At 55.8% G+C, this 15,604-nt stretch overlaps 1 protein-coding gene across 3 annotated transcripts in view; it reads right to left on the bottom strand.

Annotated features, from left to right (window-relative positions):
- The window catches only part of MYO18B (myosin XVIIIB), a 223,701-nt gene that overhangs the window by 169,617 nt on the left and 38,480 nt on the right, over positions 1–15,604 (bottom strand). For all 3 annotated transcript variants that reach the window (XM_079151214.1, XM_079151216.1, XM_079151215.1), the window contains exon 12: positions 15,453–15,597. In XM_079151214.1, the coding sequence (XP_079007340.1) occupies positions 15,453–15,597 (145 nt within the window). The remainder of the gene's footprint in view (positions 1–15,452; positions 15,598–15,604) is intronic.

Below are 15,604 nucleotides of genomic sequence, written 5' to 3'. Positions count from 1 at the left end.
CAATGCAAGCATCAAAATGTGATTAGGTTCTAATTAGATGGTGGCCTGTGAGCCCCCACTCACTCCTGTCTGTTAAGAGGACCAGGAGGGAAGGCCAGAGGCCCATGGGTTATTACCACCCAACAAGATGTCCTTCTCCCCAGGTGGGGACTGAAAGTGAACTAAGTAGGAAGGAACTTTCTAGGTGGGTATTCCTGTCCCATCACCCTCCACAGCTGTGCTCCAAAATAGGGTCCCCAACATTCCAACTGCAGTGACCTTCCTGGCCAGAGTGAAATAGACGACGTGGTGAGGGGAATCTGTGCTTGCTCTTTGAGAAAGGAAGGGCAGCAAGTGACAGAGGCCGCTGACCCCTGCTGACAGAAGGGGCACGTTTCAAGTCAGAGGTCTGGTGCTGCCCAGGGAGTGTGGTCAGGAACGCGCACCTTCTGCCCCCATCTCCCAGAGGCTGGCAGGTGCGGGTGCCACCCCACCTGTCCCTCTTTCTCTGCTCGGACATGTGCAGGTGCCGAATTCTTCCCGAGGGAGGCCAAGAAGCCCAGGCACCACCTGAGGCAGAGAGCAGCAGGACGGGTCAGGAACACGGGCACTGAGCCAGACAGGGCCCCGGGGCCACTTCTTCCGCTGCCACTCCCCGCTGCCAGTCTCCCACCAGTGCACAGTCTTTTTAAGGCTCAGTTTCCTCATCTGTGAAATGGAACCATAAAACCCCAACCTGTCTCCATGGAGTTGCAAGACCCGGGATACGGTTACACGGGAGGCTCCCGGGAGCGCGCCCGGCCCTGGGGAGGGACGTGACAGATTTCAAGTCCCTTCTCCACCTGCAAAGCCAAGGAGGGCGCCCTGCACCCAAAATGGGTTGGCCTGTGCTGGTGACTTGGCAGCCCTCTGCCGCTCTGTCCACCTGCGGCTTCAGGAAGAGGCTGGGGACAATGGACCACGCACTGGGTGCTTTGGGCGTGGCCACACCCCCTCGGATGCCAGGGGTCCGAGCTGACGGGAGCCGATTCTCCACTCACAGGTGCGCACAGCTTGGCTCTGGAGCTTCCCCATCCTATCCCAAGACAGGACTGGAACTAATATGCTGTCCCTGGTGGCCCCTCCGCCCGGCGGGGACTCCGATGCCCAGGGGCGCAACGGGGTGCGCTCCTTCCTCCCAGAAATCCACCATTTAACTAGAAACAGCAGCCACCAAGCATGGAGCATGACCACGTGCCCGGGAACGCCCCCCGGGCCTCATCCCAGGACTCTGCAGGGAACCCTGCGCCAGGCGGTCGCTCAGTCGCAGGGCGCCTGCCTAGCACACCCCGGGGTCAATCGCCAGCATGAAAAAGAGAAAAATAAAAAGAAAGCCCCAAGAAAATGCGCAGAGAGGGCGCAGACACCTCAAGGTCAAGTTTCCGTCCAAAGTGAGGGGCAGAGCCCAGATTCCTACCCTGACCTGGCTGACCCCGCTCCACGCAGTGACCACACTGCTGCTGTGTCCGGTTCCTCCATCCGGGCAGACCCCGGGGTGGCCCTGGCTTTATCCCCAGTGCCTGTATTAGAGGCAACATCAGGAAGGTCAACAAACCTTTGTAAAGTGAGCAAGGAAAGGAAAGAAGGAATCTGAAGGAATGGGCCACTGTCCCCAAGGGTGGCTCTGGTCACTTTCCTTCCAGGGTCCTCCTAGATTTGGAAGAGAACCTGTGGACTCCCCTCCCCGCTAGTCCCAAGGAACAAGCCTCCTAGACCATCAGCTCTTTCTCTCTCAAGCACAGACGGGAAAGATTAAGCAAAAGTGAGCCAAGAGGGGCCACTGCAGAGAGAGGGACCAGCACTGGAAGGACGGAAGCAGGGAGCCCGCGGGGGAGGGGCTGCCCAGCTGCCCCTGCCCCCTCCAGAGGGCCTCTCTAATTCCAGCCTAGCCAGGGGGCTTTTCTCCACCCAGGACGAGAAAAGGAGACTGTGATCCAAGTATCCCCCAAGCAAGTGCAGAGAGCATTCCAGCCACGTGCATTGGTTACCAGCCACTGTTCTGGTTGCTGGTGGACTTGGGGCTAGGAGGCAGCAGGAAACCCAGTTTCTGCCTTCACTCTCCTCCTGGTGCTTCTGGGGTGCCTCCCGCATATCTGCCTTGCCTAGAGTCCTGGTGCTCAGCATCTGCACCCCGCTATTGTGACAAGGCTAAGAGTCCCCGAGCACAGCCACACTTCAGGAAGGTTCTCTGGAAGGCAGACAGCCCCTGAGCACTGAGCATGGGCTCCCCGCCCCGCTTCTTCACTGAACTCCTGCGTCATCTCCACTGGCCAGTGGTGCTGAGCTGGGCTTCGCAGCAGCCGAGGACAGCTCAGAGCCTCTCATATCCACCTTGCGACTCCCTGAGGAGGAGACGGTCTGTTCGTTCCTCAAGTCTCTGGAAGCCCTGATGTTCCACAAGACACTAGTTCAGAAAATTCTGGTTCAGCTGGAAGAGGCCTCACCTACCCAGGTGAATGGGGGCATATTGTCTCCCAGAGCCACAGGCCCACGGCCCCCTTGCTACTAAGAGGCCCAGTGGGGTTTGAACAGAGAGAACAAAGGAGAAAGATGTGTGAAAGAGAAATGAGGGAGCTAAGGAAGGCAGGAGCTGCAGTTTCTAATGTTCACCTGAAAAGCAGGTTTTCCCCTTTATGATCACTATAGAGAGACAGAGAGAGACACGCTGCTTTTGCTGGCGCACTGTGAGTTCAATCGCTATCAATTACTGTGGCCTCCTGCATTTATTAATAACCAAGTTATTTATCCTTCCAACAATAGCTGAGCTGTCGCTGAATTACTCAACATTATGTGACTTATTTATAACGCTGGCACATCTGGTTCACATTTCCTCACACAGAGATTTACAATTCCCAGGCCCCTGAAGACGGAGGCCACCTGCAGGGAAGAGATAAGCCGAAAAGGCCGGAGCTGCCTCAAGGAGAGGGGATACTCTGCAGGCTGGCAAATCCTGCCTCCTTTGCTTAAAGCCTGGAGATGTTGCAGAAGGGGGATCCACTTGGAGCCTCGGTCTCTTCTTCTGCAAAATCAGAATAACAATGGACCGAATCTGCCCCAGGGAGTGCATCTGAAGACTCCTGGAGGTTCTGTGTGCAGATCAGAAAGAGAAAGCCCAGAATAAACCCAACTCCACTCTCCCCCCAAGGGCATCCAGCAAAGTTCTATGGTAGGGACCATGGAAATTCAACCTTATCCCTGGAGGCCAGGACTTCAAGCCGCTTCCTACCTCTCTTGCTCATACCCAACCCTGCTGCCCTCAGATGCCTGGCAGCCCCATAAATCTGGACATATTGTTCCCTCTTCCTGGCTTGGGAGAAAGTTGCCACCTGCCTCAGGGCCTTTGCCCATGAGCACACCAGGTCTCCTCAGGAGACCAGATCAAAGGATTCCCTGTCCATCCACACCTAACAACTGAAAAGCCAGCACACAGGCCACTCCCAGTATTCTGGGGACTATGAGCAGGTGTCCTGGGAAAGGAGGATTCCCAGGCAGATGTTGTGGGGACACTTCAGACAGCAACTTCTGCACGCTGGTCCTGTGAGAAAGGAAAGCCAGCAGGTCTCTTCCCTGCAGGACTTGTCAGGACCTTGACTGTGTCCATGTGCCCTGGAAATCTACCATAAGGGAGCTGGGGTGGGGGTGTCTCCCAGACTGATTTGCTCAAGAAACCAGAGGGGCAGGGCTGGGGAGGAGGTCCAAACAGAAGCTCAGTCCCGCTGTGATCTCTAAAACAGGAAGCATCGCCTCTCTGAGCCTCGGTCTCTTCATCTGTAAGATGGGGTGGATCCGCTCCCATCGGGTCATTTGGGGGATGAAGCAGGACACTGAGGTGAGTCTGTGGCCCAAGGAAAGGCGGGCCTCACCTGCCACACGAGCCAAGTGCGTGGCCTTGCCAAAGTGACCCTCAACACAAAGGGCCTGAAGCTAAGTCCACTTTCCACAACACCTGTGAAGAGCAAGGCTTAGACTTCAAAGACGGAAGCCCTTGTTCAAAATGGGCCTCCTGCCCTTCCCACGACCTTGGACAGCTTCCTGGAGTTCTCCAAATCTCTATTTGCTCATCTGGAAAGTGGGACTAAGCCTACCACCCGGGGTCACGGGGATTAAATGGGCAGGTCTGTGCAGAACACCCGAGCGCGCCTCGCAGAGAATGAGTCTCGGAAACGTTAGCAGTTGGTGAGTCTCCAGTCGGCGTGGTTATTACCGGGACCGTGGTGCTTTGCCCCCGAGTAGCACTCCCACTGAACTGACCGCTTTCCCCCAATGACAGGCTAATGGAGTCTCTGATGAGCTAGGCTACAAGAGATCCCTGGAGAGCACCAGTTCACCCGCCCAGGCAGAGTCCTTTCTGAACCTCAGTCTCCTCTTCTATCGCTGTATAATCTTCCCTACTCCACAGCAATGTTGAAATGGCCAAAGCCCCTGGCACATGGGAGGCATGGAATGAATGTCACCTTCCACTAGTATTTAGGGAAAACAGAGACCAAAAGAAGGGGCTCAGGGGCCACTAAGAGAAGGAGTGGCCCAGCCACTCTCTGAACCCCAGGTCCCCCACGAGTTCCAACCTTCCTGCCCCCTCACCCTCCAAGGCACGGAGCTGCTCGTGAGCTCTGCCTTTCCAGCCTCGGCCACTTCAGAGAGTTCATTTAAAAAAAAAAAAATTATAATTGTTTACATCCGAAAGCAGCCATTCTGGGCTAATGAATGAATTCAATTTGCTCAGAAGACGCAGAATAAATCCTCGCAGTGTCCCAGAAGAGGTGCTGCTGCACCGCCTGTCAGGCGGGAAGCCAAGCCACCAGCTGGGGCCGGCACAGGAGGTGTGGCCTGCAGTAGGGAGAAGGCGCTGGGGCCAGAGTGGGGACCCAGGGGGACAGCCCTGAGGGGTGCTGGGTCCAAGGGCAGATCAAGGAATCTCCAGGCTGCCAGGCCACGTGCTCATCTGCTTTTAACTAAGCCCTGGTATAGTCCCCCACCCCAGCGTAGGTCCTGGGGTTGGGACCTTACAGGTGGCCACCTGGAGAACCAGGCTTTGCCAGGGACACAGGAGTCCCGGAACCTGCATGTGGACTAAGTCTCCGCCCCTTGGTGGCTCAGCCTGCTGCTGAGATCACCTCCCCTGGTTTCTTCTGTTCTCCAGATTCAGCTTGAGGAGGGGGGCGCCCTGGGCGCACCTGACACTCGGCACTTTGGAGAGAGTGACAGGGAGTGGTCCAAGCAAGAAGAGGAGGTCTGGCTCAGGAATCCGGAGACCAGGACTCTAGTCCCTGCACCGCCCTCATGGCCTTGCTGTGTGGCCCCAAGCAAACCTCTCCCCCTCTCTGGACCCTGGTTCCTGCCCTGGACAGAGGGGCTCACACCTGTAGCGATCTAAGCCCCTTCCAGAAGGCGGATCCTCCACTGTATCAGAAATACTTTCAGACTGAGTGGGATGGCTTGCCTGGTGAGACGAGGGTCACCTGGGGGACAGAGCACCAGGCTGGCCTGAGCTTTGGGAGACTCAACATGTGCATCAGGGTCCCCCAACCCAGGAAGCCACCCAGTCTGGACACCAGCCCTCCTGCTCCCGCCTCTAGAACGCTGATGTTCTTTAATGCAGAGCTTGAAGAAATGGCCAAGGCCGAGCCCCCTGGGAGGTCACCACGGGACAGACCCCACCCGAATCAGCCCTCCTGAAGGAAATGTGCCCAGGAGAGCTACTCTGGGCCCTGGCCACCTGGTTACCAGGCACAGCTCATCTTATTAAGGCGAAGCAGTAACTGGGGTGCAGGGTGGGAAGGAAGGGAAATGTCCCCCCAAATGGGGTTCCTTCCCCGGCACCGCAAAATAAAACATAAAAATCAAGAAAAAAGTAAAACGGCCTGTGAGAGCCGCGGAACCGAGCCGCGTGGCCCTGCAGCGGTGGATCGGAGCCCCAAGGCCAAGGACGCAGCCTGCCGCACACAGAGGACTTCAGACAATCACCTCACGTCGGTATCAGTTCATCTGCGGCGACAAATGCATCACACGCTGAAGCCAGAAAGGGGACGGGCAGTTAGTGCAGAAATGGGATCGGGTCAAATCGGGGAAATGGAGGCATGGAGGCCAGCAGAGTCTGGAAGTTGGAGACCGCCCCAGGGAGAATGGAAGGTCAAGGACCTCCAGAGCCCATTGATGACCAAGTTTACCTGCTTCTGTCTACAGCAGGGACCTGCTGACGAAGGCCCCCTGGTTCCTTGCCTGGCTGATCACTTTGGCCCTCGCCCTCCACATCCGCTTCTCACTTTTTGCATCTCACCTGCCTAGTCAGGTGGGCCGGAAGGAGAGAGAAGGGGGAGAGAACTGGAGAACAAAGGAGTCTTTAACCTATGAAAGATGTAGGGTGCGCTCACTTCTGGGGACTCTAGGACATCAGCCACGGCCCCTTCTCCCTCCCGGAGAAGTCTGTATTATCACCTTTAAATAAAACCTGCTTAATATGCTCGCCTTGGCGTGCTTCTCTCAAGTCCAGACTTCAACACCTGAGGAAGCGGAACTTGTCACTGGTACCCAGCGTTATCAACACCCCAAGATCAGCTGGCGTGCGATGCATTTGTTACTGCAAATGAACTGATACTGATACGTGATGATTATCTGATCAATTTTTCTGTCAGACTAAAACCACTCCGAATTGTCCAGCCTATTAATTTTTTTGAGTGCTCTACCCCTGAGTCAATCCCAACGCTTTTTCTTTTTTTTCAGAGACAGGGTCTCACTACATTGCCCGGGCTGGCCTCAAACATGCAGTCCTCCTGCCTCAGCCTCCCTAGTCTCTGGGATTACAGGTGTGATCACTCCTGGCTGCTGTGTCTATATTTTTTTTTAAATAAAGACCACATGAAAGACTTGATCAGACAATTGCTTGAGAACAACGGAAACAGTAAAGACTCCACAAAGCATTTAAAGCATTTGAATGTCCAGGGCATTGTTTTATGGTAAAAGCATCATTATAACCATTATCGCTGGCCTTCTGCATGCAGGGTCTTGCCCAGGGCAGGGGGCTGCTGCCTGTTCCTTGATGGACAGCCCTTGCTGCCAATGGCGGAGTTCCCAGCAGAGGGCAGGGACCCGGGCCTTAGGACGTTATTGTACGTCCCTCCTTCCAACAGGCACCTGGGGGCCACGGCCACATTCATCCAGGGGCTGACGGCAGGTGGGGGGACGCGCCCAAATGGCAGCCTCCCTCCATCACCATCGTGAGTCGCCCGGACCTGATACATGGTCCTGACTGCGTCACATACCAGGCAGCAGGTCAATGACAAGCAGACTGCAGATTTAGAGAGAAAAAGTAACTGAAGCACCCATTCCATCCTCAGAGAAGAAAGAGACCCGGCAACAGGACCATCAAGATCTCTGGGCCGCACGCCTGTCATCCCAGTGGCTCGGGAGGCTGAGGCAGGAGGATCACAGGTTGGAGGCCAGCCTCAGCAACTTAGTGAGGCCCTAAGCAACTCAGTGAGACCCTGTCTCTAAATCAAATGCAAGGCTGGGGTCTCACTGGATGTGGGTCAGTGGTTAAGCACCCTGGGTTCAATGCCCACGGCCATCAAGACCGACTCTGCTCATCCGGGGTGCCCTTCAGGATTCTGAGAATTACTGTCATTTTTACCCAGTAGCAAAGAACAGTGGCCAAAGTGACAAATAGCTTGCTTCCTGGGGAGAGTGAATATCTTCTTTCAAACTTATCTTCTTTCCCAGCTAAGTTTGGCTGGGAAAACTCCCTAGATTTCCCACTGACCGGAATAACCACCCAGAACGGCAAAGCTCTGACTATTGGGGTTGAATCACCTGAGGAGGTTGTTAGAGCAGTAGGAGGTCAGCCTTATTGTGATCCCACCTTACAGATGGGAACACCGAGTCTCCGAGGTCACGGAAGTTGCCGAGATGATGCAGGGGAACCGTGGTCAGGCTGGTCCCTTAGACACCTTGAGCCTCGGTGCTGAGTTCCCTCCATTGGCTGAGCACAGCCTTCCACACAGGGGACTGCGTGGACAGTGAGGACTGGTCAGAGGCTGGATGGAGCTGAGACGGGGCCCTTAGGAAAGAGAATGGAGATCCAAGCACCCAGAACGCTACCCTGGGATGGGCCAGCCAGGCAGCCCTGAGGAGGAGACACGCAGGAACTTCCGAGTCAGACGGGCACTAGAATGCTGCTTGACTTTAACTATGTTACCTAACCTCTCTGAGCCTCATCATCCCGGACCACAAAACGAGACTCGTTCTCGGTCGGGTTTGCTGCTGTGAGCACTGAAAGAGACCACCCTTGTAAGCTGGCCCCCGGCCTTGGACTGAGAGAGAGAAGAGAGGTCCCGGGAGGACGTTGTGTGTGGGACGTCAGACTCGCCAACGCCAGCTCCTCCTCGGACACCTGGCCAGGCCTGGACGCCCAGCCTCCCTGTCCGCCTAGGCGGCTGACCTGGAACTCGCTACTCCTTTTGGTCCCCATGTTCCAGGCCAGGAAACTGAGCCTCCAAAGCTGAAGTCACCTGCACGAGGCAAGTGGCCACCCTAACACTCCCCACCCCACGCGCCCTCCAAACCCGCTGCTCCTCCACGCGGGGCCGAGCCGGGCTCCCTTCGCCCTGGAAGCTTCTCTTCCATAGAACAAGGCAGCCGGGACACAGCGCAGGACACCAGCACCTGGGGTCCCGCAGCCGCCATGCCGTGAGGAAGCCCAACCAGCCCACGTGGAGACCGAGACTGTGCAGAGAGGGGCCCCAGGTGCCAGCTGGCTTCTGCCTGGGCCACGTCCGACGGCAGACCTCACACCAGAGCCCTCCCCGGCTCGGCCCTTCCAAGCTGCAGGAGCCCGCAAGCTTGGGGGACGGTAACTGATGGCTGTTTGGAGCTGGTCGGTGGCACAGCACGGTCGCGGAGGAGCCCCGAGGCTGGCCAGCACCGGGATTCCCGCCTCACCCTGAGCCCGGATCTGTGTCACTTGGGACTGCGCTCTAACCACTGCCCCGCACTGCCTTCGCCACTAGGCTCTGCGGCTAAGCGCGGCCACGCTGAGTGCTCAGAACCGGGTCCTGGTTCCGAAGCCGCAGCACGCTGGGGCGGAAGGCTCAGTGTGCCCTGGAGGGAAGCGGCCCGTGCCACGCCCAGGTGGGACCCTGCAGGCACCCACCCCACCCCGCCTCTGGGGGCGTTCACACCAGGGGACGCAGCTGGTGACAAAGGAGAGTCCCGGCTTGCTGAGGACCTGCGAAGTGCCCGGCTCTCCTTTCCTTCTGACTCTCTCCCGGGAGCCGCTCTGCAGAGCCTCCAGCCCTGGCCACCCGAGGCACAGGCACTGACCGACTGTCCCGCAGGCCACTTTTGCCAAAGGGGAGACAGGAGCTTGGAAGAACGGAACTGGGCCCTCTACCTTGGAGCTGCAGGAAGACAGTGTCGGAGCGGGGGCGCACTGGAGCTCTGGGAAAGAAGGGGACAGTCCCAAGGCTGGGCTCAGAGCACAGGACCACCTGGCTCCACTCCCATCTCATGATCTAGCTGTGTGTCCTGAGGTATACAGACGAACCTCTCTGGTGAGCCTGTCTCTTCCTCTGACAAATGATCATCATAATAGTTCTTGTTCCTTCCAGGTTTTTCCAAGATCATCCTGTCTGTAAGCACTCTGCACAGAGGACCCAGGAAAACACTCCTCACTCTGGAATGGACCAGCTGTGTGACTCCAGGAAAGTGGCACGCCTTCTCTGAGCCTGTTTCCTTATTTATACAACAGAGGTGGATGAAAGTGGACATGCGTGAAGTCCTCTGTCCTGCACCAACCCTCGTGCCCCACGCTCAGAAGAAAAGCCTGCAGAGTGGATACGATCACTAGCCCCATTTTACAGAGGTGGAAACTGAGGCTCAGAGACACCAACACAACATTCACACCCAGCAGCTGCCCCTGATTTGTTCAAGGTGCCATTTTTCTCATTATGGGTCTAATCGGATCCTAATAAAGGTCCTCCTGCTTTGGAAACCACCAAACCCTGAGCTGACCTCATTGCTGGCTGTGATTGCTTTCTCGGCTCAAAATCCCCGAGTCTGGTCTTTGAAGGCCGCGAATCACCCCACGGGGACTGCTATGGCTTTTAAAGAGTCGGATCAGGGTTTTTGAAATAAGTTGAGGAAGTCAGGCTCGCTGGGAAGAGAGGATTATTTTAATATATATTAAAAAAAATCTTGATTAATGAAAATGATTCTTAATATGTTTCAAAATGATCTGTTATGACACAAAGCAAAGACATTTATATACGACTGTGAAATTCTTAATAGCTGATTTTAGAACAACCTATTATGAAATCCTCCCAAGCAGACGAGAGAGAGTAAATCACCGGGCAGGGTTTCCAGGCAGGCCGGCCGCGGAGACTCGTCTTAAAATAATTTAGAAAGTGGGTGGGTGGGGGCGGGGTGGGAGAAATGATTGCCATAATCATGTGTTAATAAAATATTTATAAATGTGACTCTCTCTTTCACCGTCACATGGATGGGGCAGGCCCCCAGCAGAGGGGGCATCCCCTGTCCCAGGGGAGAGGGACTGAGACGAGCTCTGGGGACAGAGCCTCCTGTTTGGTCTCATGGAGGCAGACAGAGTTCAAGTGCAGGCGTGAGGATCGGAGAGGGTGGGCCTGTCCCAGGCCTTGGGGATGGAGATCCAGAAGGGGGCAGTTCTGTTGGATTTGGATGGCAAAGGCCCGGGTCCCCTTGGGAGGTCACCTACCCCAGGCTGAGCCACTCCGATCCCGAGCCACCTCTCCTGAGTAGACCTAGTCATGGCGACGCCCTCCCCATGGCGGCTCGCTCGCACCCCACAGGCTGTCACCCGCTAGTGTCCCTCTGTTTTCTGGGGCCGCAGGTGCGTACCCTGCTCATGACTGGGGTGGCCGGAGCCGGGGTGTTCCCGTCGCCCGGAATCAGCCTCAGCCCGGAGCAACAGGAGGAGGTGGAGACATATCCAGGCCACCGCGCCTCTTGGGTAAGGCAACCAGGGTCCCCCATGGGACTCGGTCCCAATAGCACAGAGGTAAAGGGCTCCTCAGCTCAGCCTGTCCCCACGCCGTCCTGCCCGGTCCCAGCTGCCCACCCCTCTTCCGAACACGCTGCATGCTCCGCAGCCTCCCTCTCTGGTCTGCTTGTAGGTCACTTCCTCACCCTCGTCCCATCAACCTGCTGTCAGCCCAGGGGAAGAAGCTGGAGCGCATTTCCGCTTTGACACCAAACGCGCCTCACTCAGGAGCCCACAGCCTGCAGCGCGGGCCAGCTAGGCGCTCGGGGGCCTCAGTGTTCCAGCCTGTGCAATGGGTCTGCTTCCTTCCACGCATCCCCAGGCCCCAGATGTCCACGCTCCAGCGCGGAAGGCCCTAGCTTGCACCTTCAAGCTCCACCCATGAACCGAGCTTGGGTGGAGCTGTCAGTCAAGGAGCCCCGACCTATTGGGACCCAAGAACTAATCATGTGATCCAAGCTGGGCCAATCAGATGCTCCCTCCAGTGTCTCCACAACCCTGACTGAATCTCAAGAATGGCCACAGACTCTGCGGGACGCACCTCTCAGGCTGTGCCTCCCCACCTGGAAATCAAGATCCCCGAAGCCCAGAGGGTTTGAGAGGACCTTCCAGCCGGATGCATTCGCAGGCTCATGGTAAAGAGGAGCGCGGGAGAAGGGACCAGTGCCCCGGGGAGAGCTCCTCCGGTGGCCCCTGTCTGCTCATTGTACAGGAGCAAGGACCAGGGAGTCTGGGGTTCGAATCCCGGCTCCTCCACTGCCTTGCTGTGCAGCCTCAGGCGAGTTATCCAACCTTTCTGTGCTGCCTTTTCTTCCCTACAATATGGGCTGCACCACCACCCAGCTCTGGGCTTGCTGTCATGATTTCTTGAATAAATACAGACAAAATGCCAAGCACGTGGCACGAGACTGCTTCTGAAGGAATGTCACGACTATACAACGTCTTAGGTGACATTTGCCACTTCTCTGGGAATCTTCAAGTGCTAGAATTATGTGGCAAGGAAAAGCGCAGCTCCGGGCGGGTGTACCTAGAACCGTCTCCAGATACCACGGGTTCTGGGGGTTCCTAAACTTGGGCTGCGCTCGGCACTTGGCGGATGGATCCATTCCGTCTCTCTGCAGAAAAATGCACAGCCCTACCCCATCCAGCAGGCTGTCCCCGGATCTGTCCCTGTGGTGACTTCAGTGGTGGCCCCCCAAAGCCTGTCCTGAGCCCGGTGCTGGTGAATATGACCTGATTTAAGAAGAAGGTCCTTGCAGATCTTGAGGTGGCACTGTCGGGTTACCCAAGTGGCCCAGGCCAGTGGCTAGTGTCTTTAGAAGGGACGGGAAGGAAGATGCCAGCCCAGAGGCAAATAAAAGAGAAGCGGGGCTGGAGGGGCGGCACAGGCAGATACTGTCCAGAGCCACAGGAGGCCAGCAGGGGCCTCACCTGGAGAGTCCCAGACAGCCTCCTCTGCGGGCTTCTGGCCCCAGAACCCAGCGAGAACAAATCACTGCTGCCTCAAGCCACCGAGGCCGAGGTCCTGCATCAGAGCAGCCACAAGGAAGTGCACACCCGAAATGCACTAGACAACCCTCCGTCGGGGTGCCGGGGCAGCAGTCTGTGGACCCCTGGTTAAGAACCTATGCCAGGTGCAGTGGCCCACACCTGTCATCCCAGCAGCAGCTCAGGAGGCTGAGGCAGGAGGATCAGGAGTTCAAAGCCAGCCTCAGCAACAGCGAGGCCCTGAGCAACTCAGTGAGACCCTGTCTCTAAATAAAATATGAAACAGGGCTGGGGAGGTCAAGGGCCCCTGAGTTCAATCCCCAGTACCCAACGCAAAGCAAAAACAGAAGCTCTAATGTAGTTGCTGTGGTTTCAATGTGTCCCCCTAAAGTTCGTGTGTTGCTACAGCATGGGGAGGGGGGACTTCTGGGAGGTTGATGAATTAACTGGTTATGGAGGAAGAGGTTTTGTTGCAAAAGCGAGCTCTCTCTGGCACATTTTCCTCTTCTGTCTCTCCATGGGATGCCCTCCGTCATGTGATGAGGCAGTAAGGAGACCCTCGCCAGTTACTAGCGCCACACGCTCAAACTTCCTGGCCTCCAGAACTAGAAGCTAAATAAACTTTTATTCTTCATAAATCACCCAGTCTTGGGTATTTTGTTATAGCAATAGAAAATGAACAAAGATGGTCCCAACTCTAGAATTTCACACAGAGAAATACTATGACCAAAGACATCGCTAGTTTGCCTAAGGTCACACAGCAAGTTGAAGTTACAGTTGGATTTTTCAGTTTTTTAAAAGTTGATACTTGATAAATGTACACACTTATGGAATACGAGTTGATGTTTCTGTGTATGTGTACATTGTTTATGGACAAAATCAAGGTTGTTAGGTACAGATGGTTACAATTAATAAAAGCTGGATTTCTGACATCTTCTCCTTGGATTGGCTGGATCCAAGGAGGCAGGAGGAATTTTCTCAGAGCAAAACCAAACAATTAGGCGGCTGAGAGGCACACAGACCTCTCTCTAGGGGCTGCGGTCTTCCGGAGGGCGGGGGGTGTAGGCTAGTGGTGAGCAACTTTTTCTGTAAAGGACCAACTAATAATTACAAGCTGCTTTTCAGGCTAGGACATCTGCATCTCAACTCGTCAGCTCTGCTCGAGAGAGAAAGCCGCCACAGGCAGGTGAGTGAAGGGATGTGGCTGGCTTCGGGAAAACTTTAATGACAGGCGCTATGATTTGAATACCATATAATTTTCATCTTATGGAATTTAGGACACGTTACTGAAATAATATGACATGTTACTCTGACACAGACACCTATATATATAAGCACATATTTCCTTCATACAACTGAAATGTATAAACTGGTCTTAGTTTCACCACAGGGGTGACGGGCTGGTTGGCCCCAGGAGCTGCGGCGGGTGACTCTGGTGGCGCCTAAGGCAGACGCAGAGGCCGGGTTCTGAATGGCGGTCTGAGTGAGGGATACACCCCAGGCTGGAGAGCCACAGGTCCCTGTGCTGCGGTGCGCCCAGCCCAGGTTGGCCTTGGTACTGGGGACACCCAGCCAGAGACGTCACGACCCCCCAGCCAACTGGTAGTGCCACCAAACCATCAAGTCACTGAGGAGCCCAGGGCCTTTTGTGGAAAGGTGACTGCTGTTTGCTTCTGTCACGTTTGCCCGGCACGCCTGCGCCCCCACCTGGGGTCCTGGTGGAACCCCTGCCTCGCTTGTCCCCGACTCAGCATTGTTTCTAGAAATTTCGAAGATCAGTGGATCAATAGGTGTGGCTCAATGGACAGAAAGGTGGGACACAAGGCCCGCCAATGTGGGGCCAGCGGGAACAGTGTGTCGGGCACCTTCTCCCGCCCTGGGAACAGCCCAGACACCAGCTTGGGCCCCACAAGCCCTCTTCACGCTGGTGTTCATTGAACAAGTGAGTCCTACTCTCTGTTCAGGTCCAAGGAAGTCACTCCCTACTGGAAAGGGCGAGGCAGAGACTCCGTGAGAATACGAGGCACCCCAAGGTCCAGGAGGAGGAACCACATGGTTTCTGATCCCTACTGTTTCCCCAGAACCTTGCACAGCATCAGCCAAACAGAACAAGAGTCTGAATAGGGAGGTGAGGAGGCTGGAACACCAAGTCAGGGAAGTTTCCTTGATTTAGCGGGTGAGGGAGAGCCTTGGGGGATTCTAAGCAGGTGCAATGGGTCTATGTTACAGAAAGGAGCCCAAAGTTCATGACCCAGGAGCGAAAGTAGGGCAAGCAGGCTACTGCAACAGTCCAAGCAAACCTTTTTTTAAAAGGCAAACACCTAGTCTAAGGTGATAACTAATAGTAAGGATAGCGAGGCCAGAATAGAAATGACAGCTCAGAGAGATCTACAGAGCATAGGAAGTGATCAGACAGGACTGGGTAAGGGCCAGAGCAGGGACTGGACCCCCACTGGAGAGACCAGGTGGAAATAGGGACAATCAGCAGACACCTCAGAAGAGGGAGAGAGATGGCAAGGTCGATTTCAGCAGACAGAGAGGGCAGCATCTCCCAGGCCTAGGTGGACAGCACCCTGTAGCCCGGCTCCAGCCTCCTCCATATTCTACAGTAGCCATGCCCGGCTAACCACATACGGCTTCTGAAATTTAAAATTCACATTGAATAAATCAAAACTTCAATCCCTCAGTCACACTGATGTCCTTTCAAGTGTCCCACAGCCACACGGGGCAGGCAGCTACGGCAGCCGATGGTTTAGACAGACATCTGCCCGGGCAGGAGGCTCCAGAAGGTTCCTTTCAAAATCCGCAGGCGGCCCCAGACACGTGGAAGGTGACAGATTGACCCTGTCCCCACCTCCCCTGGAGAAGGGCCTTGTCAGACGCCTGCCAAGGGAGACAGCTGGCCGCCCCGGTGAGCACGGCGGGAGGGACGTACCTTTGCAGGCTCCCGCGGCGCCCAGGTGGTAGATGGCCGCCAGCACCCGCCAAACGGCCTGCTGCTCGCTCTCCGAGATGCCCAGGGTCTCCATGGCGCCCCGGAGCTGGGCAAAGGCTGCCCTTGCCTTCTGCTTGTCTTCAGGCTGAGCA

This window comes from Sciurus vulgaris, assembly GCF_902686455.1.
Source record: "Sciurus vulgaris genome assembly, chromosome: 8".
Taxonomy (NCBI): domain Eukaryota; kingdom Metazoa; phylum Chordata; class Mammalia; order Rodentia; family Sciuridae; genus Sciurus; species Sciurus vulgaris.
Note: the sequence above shows the minus strand (reverse complement) of the source record. Positions and strands in the feature narration are given on the sequence as shown.